This window comes from Synchiropus splendidus, chromosome 19 (genome assembly GCF_027744825.2).
Source record: "Synchiropus splendidus isolate RoL2022-P1 chromosome 19, RoL_Sspl_1.0, whole genome shotgun sequence".
Classification (NCBI taxonomy): Eukaryota; Metazoa; Chordata; class Actinopteri; order Syngnathiformes; family Callionymidae; genus Synchiropus; species Synchiropus splendidus.
Window position 1 is genome coordinate 5,733,303 of NC_071352.1, and position 15,269 is coordinate 5,748,571.

Genomic DNA, 15,269 nt, shown 5'->3' on the forward strand with positions numbered 1-15,269 from the left:
AACTCTCTATCAACTTTCTTGGCCAAAATGATAGTACAAAAGACAGTATTGATTTATTCAGAATAGAAAACAATAGAAACGTATATATTTTTTTTACAAGCAACAGGCTGGTGTATGTCAGTGTCTTCCAAAGGGGGTTGGCTACTTTCACCAACCGAATCGAGAAACCAGTTTGCTCTGGTCATCCAGGTCCTTCTGAACCTTCTTCCTCATGTAGAAGATGGGACAGTCTCGACTGTAGATGGAAGGGAGGGGTGAGTTATGGAAGCGTGGGAGCAAAAACAGGTGGTTTTCTTCCATACCTGGTGCAGAGGACGTCCTCGTGGAGGGACCCCTGACATCGCTGACACTGAGTCCAGAGCCGAGCGAAGCGCTCCTCCAGGGTGCTCAGGTGGAAGATCTGCAGGCGTGAGGTGACATGAGAATACAGCCTCAGAGATGGACAGAACTTCTTACCTCTTTCTGGTAAAGTTCTGACTCCTTCTTCTTGCAGAAGTCGCACACAGCAGCTACAAAAGGTCACACACACGTTTGCTTTGCTTTCCTTCAAACTGAAGAACCGTTCACTCACATTCTGTCTTGAGAACTGCTTTGCAGCCGATACACGTGCTCCTCTTCTGAGCGAAGGCCATGAGGCCGCCCACCTTGGATGTCAGCACGGTCTTGCAGCGGGTGTGGTCGCCCTCTGCGCACAGGAGACAACGGATGAGCCTCGGAAATCTGAGTCAGGGTGGGGGGGGGGACTCACTGAGGAGGACGCTCTCGGCTTTGCTCTCCCCGAGAATGGGCTCAAATATTCTCAGCAGAGGTTTGGACAGCTGCTGGTCCAGGTAGTACTGTGTGTCGATGGGAATGTTGTTCTCCAGCACGTAGATGGGGTCCTGAAACAGGAAGTGACTTTTACTATCCAGTAGAATCCAAAAAGGTGGGTTGTAACCCGCTGACCTCCGACTTCATGTAGGCTGCCACGCCCTTGGCCGCCTGGATGATGACGTAAGGGACCCTGTCTCCCAGGTTGGGGGCGCTGCCTGCGTCTCTCTTCTTCATCCTGCAGTGGCAGCCCATCAGTGCCGAGGACTTGACAAGTGGAAGCCAGGAGCTGCTCACCTCTCTGCCAGCTCCACGTGAGCCTGCTTGCCGGCGTACTCTTGAGCAGTGCGCGTCAGCTCCTTGGTGATGACCAGCTGGCTGATGTCGATGCGATTACACAGCAGGTCGGAGATCACCTCTTTGGCATGATCCACGGCCCCCTGAGGGTCCCTGCCAGCACGCGAGAACATCTGCTCGGTGAGGACTGAAATGCCCACTAGATGGCGACAGTACCTCAACTCTATCCCTCCTTCACTCGCTCGTCTCCAACATACCTGTCAATCAAAATCCTCTGTAGACAGGTGTTGATCAAGTTGGCCACCAGGGGGCAGTTGTCTCTGCGGACAGTTTCGATGCCTTTGCAGTCCATCTTGTCGTGTGTGTTGGCGTTGGAGGAGAAGTAAAGTCCAGCGTAGCGCTTCTTGTTGATCAGCAGGTACGGGTAGTAGACCTGGCACAAGGGGGCGCTTGTGAGCAGGCACCCGTCCATAAAAGCGCTTTCAGACATCTACCTTCTCGAACTCCAGTTTAATGGGTGAGACGAAATGGGACGACACCCACTCAGCCGCCTCCCTCCCGATCGTCATGGCGTCCGTCACCGTGGAGACCCCGAGCTTCACCATGACGGAATCGGTGTCGCCATAAATAACCTTGGACATAAAAGAAGTGTAAGACTGTGGAGTGAGAATACCTGCGCTCAGAAGACGAGTCCTGACCTTGGCGTCACCTTGGTAACCGTTAGCAAGGGTGTACTTGGATTCCACAAGCTGCTTGGTTCTTTCAATCATCTGCCTCCCGAAGCCAGTGACGCTCTACAAAAGACCGCAGACATTGGCTGAAGTTCTGAACCTGGAGTACGGAGCAAGTCCTCACCTGCGAGATCTCCAGGCAGGGCAGCTTGCCCACCTGCGCTCCCGTGAAACCGTAGACCGAGTTGGCGCTGATTTTGAGCGCCAGCTGTCGACCGTCCAGCACCTGCTTCTTGAACGGGTCGGTCTCCTTCTTCAGCTCGGCTTTAGCTCTGAGGAGAAAACACAGACTCAGGCATGTTCTTATCACGGCCACAACCTTTGTTTCCCGCCTGTCAAACCTCTTTCGGGCGGACAGCAGGTTCTCCAGGATCTCGGGCAGGAGACCTTTGCGCACAGAGCTTTTCACAAACAGATCACCAGTGGGAGTCCTGATGAAGTCTTCTGTTGAAAGCCTGAAAGAATAAATATTGACTTCAGTTTGGGTAAAGTGACTATGACACTTTTGGAATACAGCACACAACAATCTGACCACGATTTCTGCCCCCATTTCGTTCCATCTTGTTTATTGCCACCATTTTTTAAAATTCAATATAATGCAGAAACTTGAGCCATTTCAATTTTGCTCACATAAACAAAGCATTTATAAAAATTATATAAAGAACAAAGAATAATCGCCAAGCAAATGTAAATAGCACGCTCTAATAACAAAGTGAGTACAATAAAATATTATAGTGAGTCACCGAGAACGAGTCGCAGGAACTGTTGGGTTAGTTTGGTGGCCAATGCCATGAACAGACTCCGTGATCTACAGTGAAAGTTGCCAACTGCACCAACAAACCATCAAATAGGTCAGTTGAATTATTTCACTCAACATTAGCACCAGAGCTATGTGGTGGTCAGGGAGGAGAGGTGCATCTTAGTAGAGAGTGTGTTTCATGAAACAGGGTGATGGAAAAAGAAATTCCTTTCGATTATATTGTCACCTTAGACTCACCCCAGTTTGTCGATAGAGTTTTTGGAGAGCAGCGTGGTGTAGCAAAGATTGTGCGCCATCATGATGGACGGGTACAAGGAGGAGAAATCCAGAGTGGCAATGGGGACGCTGTAGTAACTGTGGGAGAAGCAGGGGGGAGTCAGTGGAGTTGCATGCCGCGGCCTGCGGGGGGCGCTGTGGTGGCTCTGAAACTTTTGAGCGCTGGGAGGAGAGAACTCTCACCCTTTCTCTGGCTCGATGACGGTAGCCCCGGTGTAGTCCTCGCCTCCTTGAGACTTCACGACCGGCATGACCAGGTCCTGCTTGGCCGCCTGAACACACACGGACACACTTGGAAAACAGCAGCAGGCGTGGAGAGCGAGGATTGTCGAGCGGTACCTGTCTCAGCAGCTGGGAGACGACCTTGATCTGCTGCCCCCTGGAGAGCAGGTAGGTGAGGGGCACGCCCGTCACTCTGGCCATCTCCATGTAGTTGATGACGCACATCAGCTTCTGCAGCAGCCGCAGCGGCAGGTAGGCGTCCTTCAGGCAGTACACGGCCAGGCGCCGCCGCGTCTGCTCGTTCCCATTCTGAAACAGGAAGTTGGAGAGGTGAGGGGCGACCGGACTGGGCTTCAGACGGCAGGTCATCATCTAACCTGGAGATCAGTGATGATGGAGTGCTGGACGTCCTCCTTCTGCTCTTGCAGGAAGTGGAAACTCACAGCGTTGAGAGTGTATGAGCGCAACTTGTAGTCACGGAGCAGAACCTGGGACAGAAGAGAGGAGAACAGTGAGGAACCCAGACGTCACATGGTCACCTGGGTCCCTGTCGGCAGCCACCTGCAGCAGGTCGAACTGGACCCGTCCCTCCATGTTGATGGTCTTGTTCTCTCTGCGGCCCATCTGCTTGCTCTGGAAGTTCAGATCCTTCAGCACAGACTTGATCCCTCGGACCCGGCCCAGATAGGGGAACAGGTTCACCTATTGCGCCAGAGAGTCAGACCGTTACTCACAAAGATCTCCACTCTTCGCTGGTCTCACTTTCCTGACCTTCAAAGCAGCCGCTCTGTTGAGCAAGTACGGGAAGTCGAAGTTTTGGATGTTGTACCCGGTGATGATGTCGGGGTCCACCGTCCTCAAAAACTCGGCCCAACTCTGCTCACCAAAACGGGTCAATAACAGCAAGAGACGGAGGGGTGATGAAGACCTGACTGTACCTGGAGCATCTGCTTCTCCTGAGTGAAGCACAAGATCTGGGAGCCCACAATGCTGGCGCAGGACTGCAGGGTGAAGACTGTGCGGATGAATGGTTCCGTCTCACCCTGCCGCTGCACCATCGACGCAATCTGGATCACCGGGTCCTTATCGGCCTCTGGGAAGATTCCTGGACACCAGCAGTGAACATGAAGATTCAGCCAGACTGAATTCACTTCCCAAGCACAAGCTCTTCACTCACCTTTTCTTCCCGCACACTCAATATCGAAGCTGAGGACTCTCAGAGGGGCGATCCTCTGCCAGTCTCCCTCAGCCTGGTGACTGATCATGTCAGTCCACCCCACATCCACCTCGTACTGACACAAGGACACCTGGAAAATGAAGAGCAAAATCCTCAGAAAGTTCTTTTTTGGGGGGTAAAAAACAGGTGCTGCATTATATCCTCAGCTTCACCCACCTTGCCTGGATTCCGAGAATCCGAGCCTCCACTGCTCTTCTCTTCTCGTACCATGTACTTTCCTTTAGGGAGTTCTATCCAGCAGCAGCCCACCACGTCAGCATCCACCATGAACCTGACCAGACCGATGGAGAAGTCCCTTCAGACCCATCATTACTGGAGCACAACTGGGTGTGAAGGTTGAGTGAACCCACCTGATTTCAAAGTCAATGTTGGCCTCAAAGGACTGATAACTCTGGATGGGGAACTGGCCGAACTTGAATCCTTGTTCCAGCAGGCGTTTGGCAGGCGCGATGAGTCGAGGCATTGCCATGGTGATCCTCAAGAAGTCCATCACACGTTTGCCATGGTAACCATACATATCTGGCCGGACAGGAACAACAATGAAAGTCATGTTCAAAGGTGTCATGCAAAAAATACGTCAAAATCTGTGCGTCCATGCGGCGTGTTGCTGTAAACACACTCATGGAGAACTGGTTGTTATTCAGAAGCAGTGAGAAATGATCACATTCTCTGGAATCATGAAGATATGTTCATTTCTGTTCCTTTAATTGGTTCCAGACTGAGGTCCGACTCCAAATGGCCACCTTCGCTGTGTGCCCCAGGCTCCGCCTCACCACCTCCGACTGACCAGGCTCAGCTCCGGAGGAGTTCGAGTGGCGACGGTTCATAGTGTTCAGAAGTTTGGCTTCGTTTTGTTCGCGAAGATAACGCGTCTTAAGGATGAGCAAACTAATTCAACACCATGGTAGAATGATGAAAGAGAGTTCCGTGTTTGGTGTGCGACGCCGCACACCCTCGAGCTAACAGTTTTAGATGTAGTCAAGTGTCCTCTGTCTCTCTCCTCCTCCTCATAATAACCGGAACTGAACTAGGGAGCTACACTGAACATATAGTTTTAGATTATTATTCAAATAAGACCTTTTGATGTGGATGTTGATCAGATGTCTTATATGGGATACATATGTGTATGGTGACGATATTAAATCCCTCTCAGTGACCAATAAAGACCTCGGTTTTAAAGAAGTGCAGCTCTGCGTCAACTGTTTTATGCCTCACAGGGTTAATGCATGTTCCTGGATGATGTGTCATTATTTTAACATACTTATTTAGTAATGTATGGTGTCTGAGTATCACAGTGACATGATTTAAGCAACGTTAGGTTAAACAGAAACTCAAAATAGGTCCAAACAAAGGTCATCGCGACTAATCGAAAAAATAATCGACAACGCCAAGTACAACGTCGACAACGAAAATAATAGTTAGTTGCAGCCCTGGTTTTAGTCCAGTTTTCTTTGCCTTCTGAAAGCGAACTGACATCAAAACTCACTTTCTTTACGTGTGATGTCCACAGCCAACACTGTGACGGAAATGTCGTCTTTATTGGAGCGCATGTCTTTGAGGACGACGGAGTTCAGCTCTCTCTTAAAGTCGCCCAAATCATTAGCTGTAAACCCTGAGCACACAGAGGGTGGTAAAGGTTAGACGTCACAAGCACCACAGCAGGACACGGACGACAAGAGCGGCTCACCGTTCGGCGCAGGGATGTAGAAGTAAGGTGCAAAGCCGTGGATGTGACAGCACACACTGTTGCCGCTGTCGGTGACGCCAAACATTCGTATGATCGGAACTTTTCCCTGCAGCTGTCCCGGCATGCCAGCGACCGACGATCCTGCCGGGGAGGAAATAAATATTGCAACCAAAGCCTGTATTTATACGTGAAGTCTGGTTGTTAAATACCTAAATAGTAGTCAAGGTCTATCTGTTGAAACACCAGAGTTTCTGTGGAGGAGTCGAGTGTTTGGGCTGCAGGTCGTCGCCAGCGTGGGTTCAGGTCGGCTGAGAAGAGTTCACCTGCAGAAGGGGAGGGAGCCATGGATCAACACATACTGACTTACATCTCGCAAGGACTTACCGACTGGAATCACATCATGACCCGCCTGGCCCTCCATCCCTTCAGCCTCCATGTCGGCATCATCAAACATAGACAGCTCCTCCTCAAAGTGCGACGGACCGTCCTCCCAGTCACCAGCCATCTTGCCCTTCTTCGCCTGAGATTGTCCACCCAGGTGGGGGCCGCCGTTCCGCCTCTTAAAATCCATGTCTGAATGAACAACAACAACAAAATCACAGAGAAGAACAGAAACTTGAGCAACAAACATGTGATTATCACTAGCATTGGAAATATTGTTAAACAAACCCCTTAAAAAACAAAAAAACACGTTACATTTAGATGGCCTTTATTAGTCCCACAGCAGGGAAATTCAACAATGTAAATGAATGTACTATTAATACGTTTTTAATCACACACTCCTCTTCTTGACCGTCTGGGAAACTGTCAATATAAACATCCACCTCTGCTTATTAGTGTCTAAGTCGACAAATTTAAGGCTCCATCCATGCTGTTCTTTTGATAAATAATGAGACTGGTATGATTCAAGGACTGAAAGTTGTTCGCGTGAACCACGTTTTCATACTTGTCCTGACAATAAAAACAGACGCGCCCAGAACAACACTTCATGCAAAGTCGGTCAAGCGCTTCTGGGAGGAACCGAGTGACAAAATACGCTTCCTTGTTAAGAGTTCACCTGAAATACAGTGTTGAAGATGGCATCAACGTCCATCTTCAACACCGTCAGGTGGTCACCAAGTGGCGCGTGCTCGCCAGCTTCTGTTCGTGCTGAGCTAACAGCTGTAAAGGTTCCGCAGACATCGTCCTCACCTGAAAGAAGAGCCGGTCTCCGAGACGACACAGTCCAGGCCGCCAGGAAGTGCGCACAGGATCGAGGTAAACAACAAACAACGACAAGTTGGTGCCCCCCGGTTGACAACGGCTCCCGCCACTCGCCTTTAATTCAGGAGAAGGCGAAAGCGCGCAGAAATCTACTTCCGGTGCGAGCGACCCAACCAGAGCACGATGATGTCACACATTAGCGGGAGCTCGCGGGCTCCTCCCATTGGTCAGCAACAATGACAAAGGCGGAAGAGAAGTGGAGCCTCCCGAACGTTGCCGAATTTTCCCGAACAAAGAATAAAAACTTATTTGGACTCAAATGACAACAAAATAAATTAAGTTTAGTATATGAGGTGGAAATCATCTTTTTGGCTGAACACGCTATTTAGATTGGATTTAAGTTTTGAACTTCGTGTTTTTTATTTTATTTAAATTAGTAGATTATCTTTATCATGAGACCGTGGGCATCTCCTTCTCTTTAGTCTACATTTTTAAGTATTAAGAATTGACCCTTTTTCCCCAGAATCAAATCACTTTTGTGCTATAAGTAAATAGCCTTAAAAAAACACTAACAACAATCCATATCTAGTTATTGTCAATCACAAGGCAGAAATCTATAAGGTCAACTGTCATGTTATGCTCCGTATGGAATCCCCAGAATTGGCAACAGCTATTATATTTAGTGATGCTGGAATGTTGAGCTGTATTGATATAGTGTCTTGACTATTTGTGTTGATGTACTGACAGGATGGATGGAAGTCCAGCCAGCATGGAAAATGCCTGGTTACCATGGTGACAGCAGTGAAATATGTTTTGTTTGGAAGGCATTCTTGAGACAATACAAGCTCTAAAATGAACACATAAACACCTTTTCATGCTAAAGTCCTCCTCACTTTGACCCCTTTGTGAGAGGATGATTAACCACTAACTAGAGAAGTTCCTCTTCGCACCTCCTCAGCCAATTGAGGGGTCGAGTCAGAGAAACACCCAGCTCTGCTCACGTTGTGTTCAGAGGAGGAGACAGCAGAGACACTAGCACCAATAATAAACCAGGGTCATGAATACTGCAACAGGAGAGACCTCAGGCCCAGACTGTAAAAATGCTCGCGCTGCACCGCGAAGCCTTTCTTGTAGAACGACTCCACAGAACTGGACATCAGCTGGGCAACAGTGACAAATCCACATGATGGGCATAGTCACACAACTTGACTTATAAAAAACATTTAATTCTTTGTAATATTGCTCGTCATACTCTAAATATAACTCATTGAAGTTCAAGTTTAAATTAAAGTTGACACACTTGATGATGCTTTGTTCTTGTACTAAACAAATCTTTTCACATTATATCTTTGTCTTCGTCCACTCTGATTCTTGGCTTGGTGGCCCCTTATAATCTAGTCAATACTTGTATCGGTTGTACTTGGCAAATATATTAATTTAGACGTACATCATAAAATCTCTGCAAATTATTCCGGAATAGTCAGATAAATTATCCGATATTTGAATATAACGCGTGAAACACACACACATAGAATATGTGACTAATGAGAAATACTGAAAATATATACAAGTTTTACTCAACGTTTTTTTTTGTGTTTATATTCTACCAAAATACATTCGCGTCACACTACTCAAACGCGGACGTCACGTGACCCCGTGCCCGCAGAGCCGCGTTAAAGCCCCGCCCACTCGCCTGCACTCCGCGTCTGCAGAGGAACTGACTGTGACAGCTGCCTATGTGCTTCTCATCCTGGTGAAGTTTCCGTCCAAATCGGAGGGTGAGTCGATCATGTCGTGTTCCGCACTGTCGTTGTTGGGATTGTCGCCCTTCGGCGGCTGCGCGGTGGCTCGGCGTGCAGCTTGGCGCAGCTCTGCTGGAGTGTGTGCTCGCTGTCACGTCGCCCCACAACTCACGGAGTCACGGGAGACATACAGATGAGCATCACAGATCCACGTTAGAGCAGAGCAACTCTGGCAGACCAGAGGTCGAGACCTGTCTTCCCAGCCGGCTTCTGTTGACTTCTGCTGTTGGCAACCTGTGGGCCTTGACCGTGGGATCTGTGGACAAGGGTCAAGTGTTGGTGGCAGCTTTGTTTACCTGAAGGAATATCGTCATCAATACAGGTTTGGATCAGAAGCAGCGGTTCATATCTCGACTGCTGTTTTCTGCTCTCATGTAAGGTTGTACTGTGTGCTCGTGCTGGGACTTCATGCCTCTGAAAGTTCTGAAAAATAACTATTAAAGAAATATTATTGATGTTTTTTTGTTTAAACGAAATTTGAGGTCGAATTATTTATAAATACAATATTTTAACGCTTCATGTTTATTATTATTATTATGAGGGCAAGAATATGCCAATATGACTTTTATTTTTTATTAAATGAAAAGTCTTCTGTCTTGTGTAAACACTCTCTTAACCAATAGGTATCTGCAGCTGATCTAGAAGTTGGTCACGTTCGACAGCTGTATCATGTTTATACCTGACTGTTTTTCCATGCCACTCCCTGCTTGTAAAGGTTGTGCAAGGAGTAGTACTTTCACAGCAACTACACAGCCGTTATTATTTTAAGGCTGTGTAATTTCCTAATACTAAACTAATCCACATAGACTGAACTGAGACTATTCATCACCTTATAATTGTTTTTATACATTTGTCAAATTATTTCGAATTTATTTATTTTTTGTTCTTCACTTTTATTATTTTTGTCAATAAGACTATTCTATAGTTGGAGCTGAATGTTTCTTGTGGTGAAAGGGGACGGTTGCGTCAGCTAGGATGTTGCATAAAATCCACTCCTCTGATGATGGTGGCGGAGTGGTTGTGAACTATTCTTGATTTTCTGAGCTTGAATGGGACGTGTGTGCCTTTGTTTCCTGCTGACTCAGCATGCCGCTGGCTCGCAGCCTGTCCGTCACGTCCCTGTCAGGACTGGAGGAGTGGGACGAGGAGTTTGATCTGGAGGATGCTGTTCTCTTTGAGATCGCATGGGAGGTCGCCAACAAAGGTGTGTGGTTGGTTTATAATAATGTGTTATTATTATTTTAATGTTGCCAAATTCTTTAAAACAAAGCAGCGGGAGACAAATATGATGATATCTTTTGCTGTTTTATAGAGTAATATAGAGCTCTAACTGTTGCAGTACATTATGGTGCTTCAGTGGATGTGAATGTTTCGCTTGTGGGCGTAGTGGCTCAGGTGGAAGGCAGAATCTGTTTGAGCCCTGACCCGGAGGTCCTGGTCAGGCTTTCTATTTGCAGGAAGTGCTGTGATCTTAATGTGGACAGTGTGTGCTAACTTGTGACTCTGTGTGAAGTTGGAGGCATCTACACCGTCATCCAGACCAAAGCCCGCCTGACCGCGGAGGAATGGGGGGAGAACTATTTCCTGGTGGGTCCGTATGTGGAGAGCAACGTGCGCACACAGGTGGAGCTGATCGAGCCCTCTGACCCTGCACTGAAGAGGACCATCGACAAGATGAACTCCAGCGGGTGCAAGGTACCCGGACAGTGAGCCCACACACACCACTTTTCACCCTCTCTTTTAGATCAGAGCCAGATTTACCGCAGCTTCTTAATAACCAAACTTAAATTCAGCTCAGCCTTCAGTCTGACTCGGCATGTGCGACCCTTGTGACATTTCCCCACGGAGGTTAGATGTTATATCGATGTCTTCCCCCCCCCCACTCTTGCTAGAACACTCCTGAAAACAGTCCAGAAATAGACGCGCGTGTGCCTCTTTGTGTCACTGCTGAGGGTCAAGGTTGGGCAGCTTTTTCCAAAACTCTAGCTCTTACTGCCGCAGCATATTTATACGCCGGGTTTCATATAAGTTAAAAAAAGTTAATTTATTTTGGGCTGTTCTGGAGGTGGACAATATCATGACATTAAATCATGAACAATTAGAACTTGTTGCTAACAGTATGAGGAGATCACATGGATTCTGTCACACTCTCTCTATACACTATAGATCTATGCTGACGCTATTCGTCCATCACCCACAGTGTTGTGCGCAGCGCTCCTCCTCCGACACACTCACAGCTAAGAAGCTGGTCAAATGCGCAACTTCGATTTGTTTTTAAACCTGAAGCGCCTCTGACGTGACCACACAACTTCTCCACAGAATAATAGATCGCCAAAGCTAACAGAGCTAACGGCTAACATCTCACTTCAAAACTTTATTGGCAATAGCTGACTGTCAAAGTTTGCATTGTGGTTTTGATGTGAGCTAAAAACGAAATGCCGAACCAAATAAATACATTGTGATATGTGTTTTATAAAACGATGTGTATATATATTTAATATATAAATAAAATAAATAATGATGCATTTTTGCAATATTTCCCACCCCTTTCTGGACACATGTTCAGAAATTTGTTTCTTCAAATAACATGCAAAAATCACAATTCACAAATGAAAAGGGATTCTTTACAGGACTTTTGACTAAGCTATTTTATCAATGAGTGAAATGAGACGTGGCTTAAAAAGAAACACTGCTTTTGTGATCGGTGATTCGGTGAGCGGTCACTTGTGTCTAGGTCTATTTTGGGCGCTGGCTGATCGAGGGAAGCCCCTATGTGATCTTGATCGACGTGGCCTTCACCGCCTGGTCCCTGGACACGTGGAAGAGCGAACTGTGGGACCTCTGTGACATCGGTGTGCCGTGGTTCGACCGCGAGGCCAACGACGCCGTGCTTTTTGGCTTCCTGACAGCCTGGCTCCTGGGGGAGGCGAGTCACTGAAGCCGCTGTTGGAGTGCTACTTTTTGAAAACCTAACGTTTTGCTTGGCTTCCCTTTCTCAACTCTCAGTATGCGGCGCAGTGCGAGGAGCCGCCGCACATCGTGGCTCAGTTCCACGAGTGGCTGGCGGGTCTCGGCCTGGTGTTGTGTCGGCAGAGGCAGCTGCCGGTGGCAACCATCTTCACCACTCACGCCACGCTGTTGGGCCGGTATCTGTGTGCTGGAAACGTGGACTTCTACAACAACCTTGCTGAGGTTTGCACTTTGATGTGAAGTGGCTTCCAAACATTATGGTCAGGCATTGATGGTGCTTTAAATGACAGGCCTTCACGTGATGTACTCTGTGTATTTGACTTCACTGGTGTTTCTGTCTCAGTTCAATGTAGACAAGGAAGCAGGCGACAGGCAGATCTACCACCGCTACTGTTTAGAGCGGGCGGCGGCGCACTGCGCGCACGTCTTCACCACTGTGTCACAGATCACCGCTATCGAGGCGGAGCATCTGCTGAAGAGAAAACCTGGTGAGGAGCCGGGCTGAACCGGCCCATGAGCGTGGAGTTTAACAGATGTGACTCACGTCTTCACGCAGACATCGTCACTCCAAATGGCCTTAACGTGAAGAAGTTTTCAGCCGTCCACGAGTTCCAAAACCTCCACGCTCAGAGCAAGCACCGCATTCAGGAGTTCGTGAGGGGTCACTTCTATGGGTCAGTATATTCTCTTATGGATGTACCTGTCATTTACTTTAAATTAAACTTGAGTGTTTTATTTTTTTTGTTTATCAGACACCTTGATTTCAACCTGGACAAGTGTCTGTTCCTCTTCATTGCTGGACGTTACGAGTTCTCCAACAAGGGCGCCGATATTTTCCTGGAGGCATTGGCGCGACTCAACTACCTCCTGAGGGTTTGTTGCCAGTTTCCTCTCTGAACTGAAGCACTTTGAACTGAAGCACAAGTTTCGCAGGTGAACAACAGCGACGTGACCGTCATCGCCTTCTTCATCATGCCGGCGCGGACCAACAACTTTAACGTGGAGACACTGAAGGGTCAGGCGGTCAGGAAGCAGCTCTGGTGAGACGCCTCGTTTCGGGTTGTTTGAGCTCCGTTTGCTTTGGTCTGACTGTGTCTGTTACACAGGGACACTGCACAAACGGTGAAGGAGCGGTTTGGAAAGAAGCTCTATGAGTCACTCCTCGTGTAAGTAGGAGCATAAGAAGTTTTAATATATATTGGTATTTCTAACCTTCTAAACTGCTCACACTGAATCAATTTGGTGCGTTTCCACAGCGGACAGCTGCCGGACGTATCGAAGATACTGGACAAAGAGGACTTCACCATCATGAAGCGCGCCATCTTTGCCACGCAGAGACAGTCTCAGCCTCCCATCTGCACCCACAACATGCTGGAGGACAGCTCCGACCCCATCCTCAGCAGCGTCCGCCGCATTGGCCTTTTCAACAGCTCCTCTGACCGCGTCAAGGTCAGGCCATTTCTCTGACCAGGAAGCGGTCGCCTGCTCATCTGACCTGTCCTCTCCGTGCTACAGATCATTTTCCACCCCGAGTTCCTCTCGTCCACGTCTCCTCTGCTGCCCATGGACTACGAGGAGTTTGTCAGAGGCTGCCACCTGGGCGTCTTCCCCTCCTACTATGAGCCCTGGGGCTACACCCCAGGTGAGCTGCGGTGTTGAGCGCTAGCTCACTCCGAGTGTTGACTGCTTCCTGTTTTTCACAGCGGAGTGCACGGTGATGGGCATCCCATCCATCTCAACCAACCTATCAGGCTTCGGCTGCTTCATGGAGGAACACATCGCTGACCCATCTGCCTACGGTCAGTGTTGTCCTGCCGACAGAATAGTAACAGTAATAGTCACTTTCAGTCACATTTCATGTCACTTTTCCCAGGCATTTACATTCTGGACCGACGGTTCCGTGGCGTGGACGAGTCGTGCAACCAGCTCACCTCCTTCCTGTTCCAGTTCTGTAAGCAAAGCCGACGGCAGCGGATCATCCAGAGGAACCGCACTGAGCGTCTCAGTGACCTTTTGGACTGGAGATACCTGGGCAGGGTCAGAACGTCTCTCTCTCTCTCTCTCAGAGGATTGGTCTTTGGATGGGTGAAATGCTAACATGCCTTTGTGTTCCGCAACAGTACTATGTGTCGGCCCGACACATGGCGCTGGCTAAGGCCTTTCCTGACACCTACATGTATGTGCCCCAGGAGCCCACCTCGGTAAGTCTTCAGATCAAGTGACCAACCTTTGAACTTAACCTTTTAATTTAAATCATGTTTGAAATAGCAATAAACGTATTTATTTTGTAATTATTTGAGTGGAAGCGATAACGCCACGACAGCACGAGGGCGCTGTTGCACAATATACGCTTAAGTTATGAAGCGCTGTATTAGACAGTTTGACTGGGTTTAAACTTCATCTGCAGACTTCAGGCTTCCGCTACCCTCGTCCCGCCTCGGTGCCGCCGTCCCCGGCCCTGTCTCGCCTCTCCTCGCCGCACCACAGCGAGAACGAGAACGAGGACGAAGACGACGAGGACGAGCGCTACGATGAAGACGAGGAGGCGGAGAAGGACCGGATAAACATCCGCCAGCCACAGAGTCTTCCGTACAAAAACAAGCTGTCTGCCGCCTCCAGTGTGAACGGCAGCAGCAACGGCGAAGTCAGCGACAAAAACTGACACACAGGGAAATGTTCGACCTCACTAGTGACATGCGGTTACTCTCCTGCACTGCGTTGTGTGCGATAGAACTATCGGTTTGTTGTGAGTTTCGTCGGCGTCTTCCCAGTCTACTTGAGAGAAATGCGGTACTACGCCAGCTTTATTTGAGTCACCCTCAAAGTTACACCAGCAGGTTGTTTCGCTTTACTGAGTCGCAAACCTCACATCGCAGTGACTGTGTTTCAGACAGTACTAACACTGGATGAAGGTAGTGTCATATATTAACAGTATATACTTCAGTGACAGATTGAAAAACATCCTTGTTACCAGCGTGTCATCAAAAATATCAATATTTCCGTTATAGCCGCACTTTCCCCCAAAAAATGTCATGGACAAGAAAATCCCAAAAGTGGTCAGACTTCATGTTTTCATTTTATTTCACCGCCTTATGTCACGGTGCTACTGTCAGGCTGAAGTGGAAGCTGGTGATGGAGATGGTTGGGTTTCAGACTAGCACTTGAATACGTTTCTATCCATGTGGAACAAACAGAAACAGGTCTGTAGCTACACTCCAAGTGAGTTTTGTTGTTTGTTATCATCCAGATGAAATAAAATGAGCAAATGAACGAG

The 15,269-nt window shown here is 48.2% G+C and overlaps 2 protein-coding genes across 3 annotated transcripts; one reads left to right on the plus strand and one right to left on the minus strand.

The window, feature by feature from the left end:
- Positions 1–48: 48 nt before the first annotated feature.
- pold1 (polymerase (DNA directed), delta 1, catalytic subunit) lies at positions 49–7,380 on the minus strand. Its single transcript, XM_053851899.1, has 27 exons — positions 7,212–7,380; positions 6,405–6,593; positions 6,230–6,343; positions 6,021–6,161; positions 5,820–5,945; positions 4,684–4,852; positions 4,490–4,604; positions 4,274–4,403; positions 4,035–4,201; positions 3,868–3,972; positions 3,658–3,798; positions 3,474–3,584; positions 3,214–3,405; positions 3,058–3,146; positions 2,836–2,952; positions 2,180–2,293; positions 1,963–2,110; positions 1,806–1,901; positions 1,602–1,739; positions 1,365–1,540; positions 1,108–1,260; positions 946–1,048; positions 749–881; positions 572–685; positions 457–509; positions 303–400; positions 49–235 (listed from the first exon to the last, which is right to left on the minus strand). The coding sequence occupies exons 2-27, from the start codon at positions 6,589–6,591 to the stop codon at positions 148–150; spliced, it is 3,318 nt and encodes a 1,105-aa protein (XP_053707874.1). The 5' UTR covers positions 6,592–6,593; positions 7,212–7,380; the 3' UTR covers positions 49–147.
- Positions 7,381–8,870: 1,490 nt separating this feature from the next.
- Positions 8,871–15,265, plus strand: gys1 (glycogen synthase 1 (muscle)). 2 transcript variants are annotated; one of them, XM_053851516.1, is made up of 16 exons: positions 8,871–9,001; positions 10,111–10,229; positions 10,539–10,720; positions 11,760–11,951; positions 12,032–12,217; positions 12,339–12,483; positions 12,552–12,669; positions 12,748–12,868; positions 12,929–13,035; positions 13,102–13,161; positions 13,252–13,444; positions 13,511–13,637; positions 13,699–13,794; positions 13,869–14,032; positions 14,116–14,196; positions 14,403–15,265. In XM_053851516.1, the coding sequence occupies exons 2-16, from the start codon at positions 10,112–10,114 to the stop codon at positions 14,655–14,657; spliced, it is 2,145 nt and encodes a 714-aa protein (XP_053707491.1). In that variant the 5' UTR covers positions 8,871–9,001; position 10,111; the 3' UTR covers positions 14,658–15,265. The 2 variants fall into 2 exon arrangements, with proteins under 2 accessions (XP_053707491.1, XP_053707492.1); XM_053851517.1 differs by lacking the exon at positions 8,871–9,001 and adding an exon at positions 9,019–9,347.
- The last annotated feature ends 4 nt before the right edge of the window (positions 15,266–15,269 follow it).

Bases quoted from the DNA above. Each gene is read 5' to 3' on its own strand.
- gys1 (XM_053851516.1), top strand. From the start codon at position 10,112: ATGCCGCTGGCTCGCAGCCTGTCCGTCACGTCCCTGTCAGGACTGGAG. The intron at 11,952-12,031 runs GCGAGTCACTGA...CTCAACTCTCAG, and splicing joins CAGCCTGGCTCCTGGGGGAG to TATGCGGCGCAGTGCGAGGA. The intron at 13,036-13,101 runs GTGAGACGCCTC...TCTGTTACACAG, and splicing joins GCGGTCAGGAAGCAGCTCTG to GGACACTGCACAAACGGTGA.
- pold1 (XM_053851899.1), bottom strand. From the start codon at position 6,591: ATGGATTTTAAGAGGCGGAACGGCGGCCCCCACCTGGGTGGACAATCT. The intron at 4,202-4,273 runs GTGAGTGAAGAG...GCTGGTGTCCAG, and splicing joins TGAGTGTGCGGGAAGAAAAG to GAATCTTCCCAGAGGCCGAT. The intron at 1,541-1,601 runs GTAGATGTCTGA...CCCTTGTGCCAG, and splicing joins TTAAACTGGAGTTCGAGAAG to GTCTACTACCCGTACCTGCT.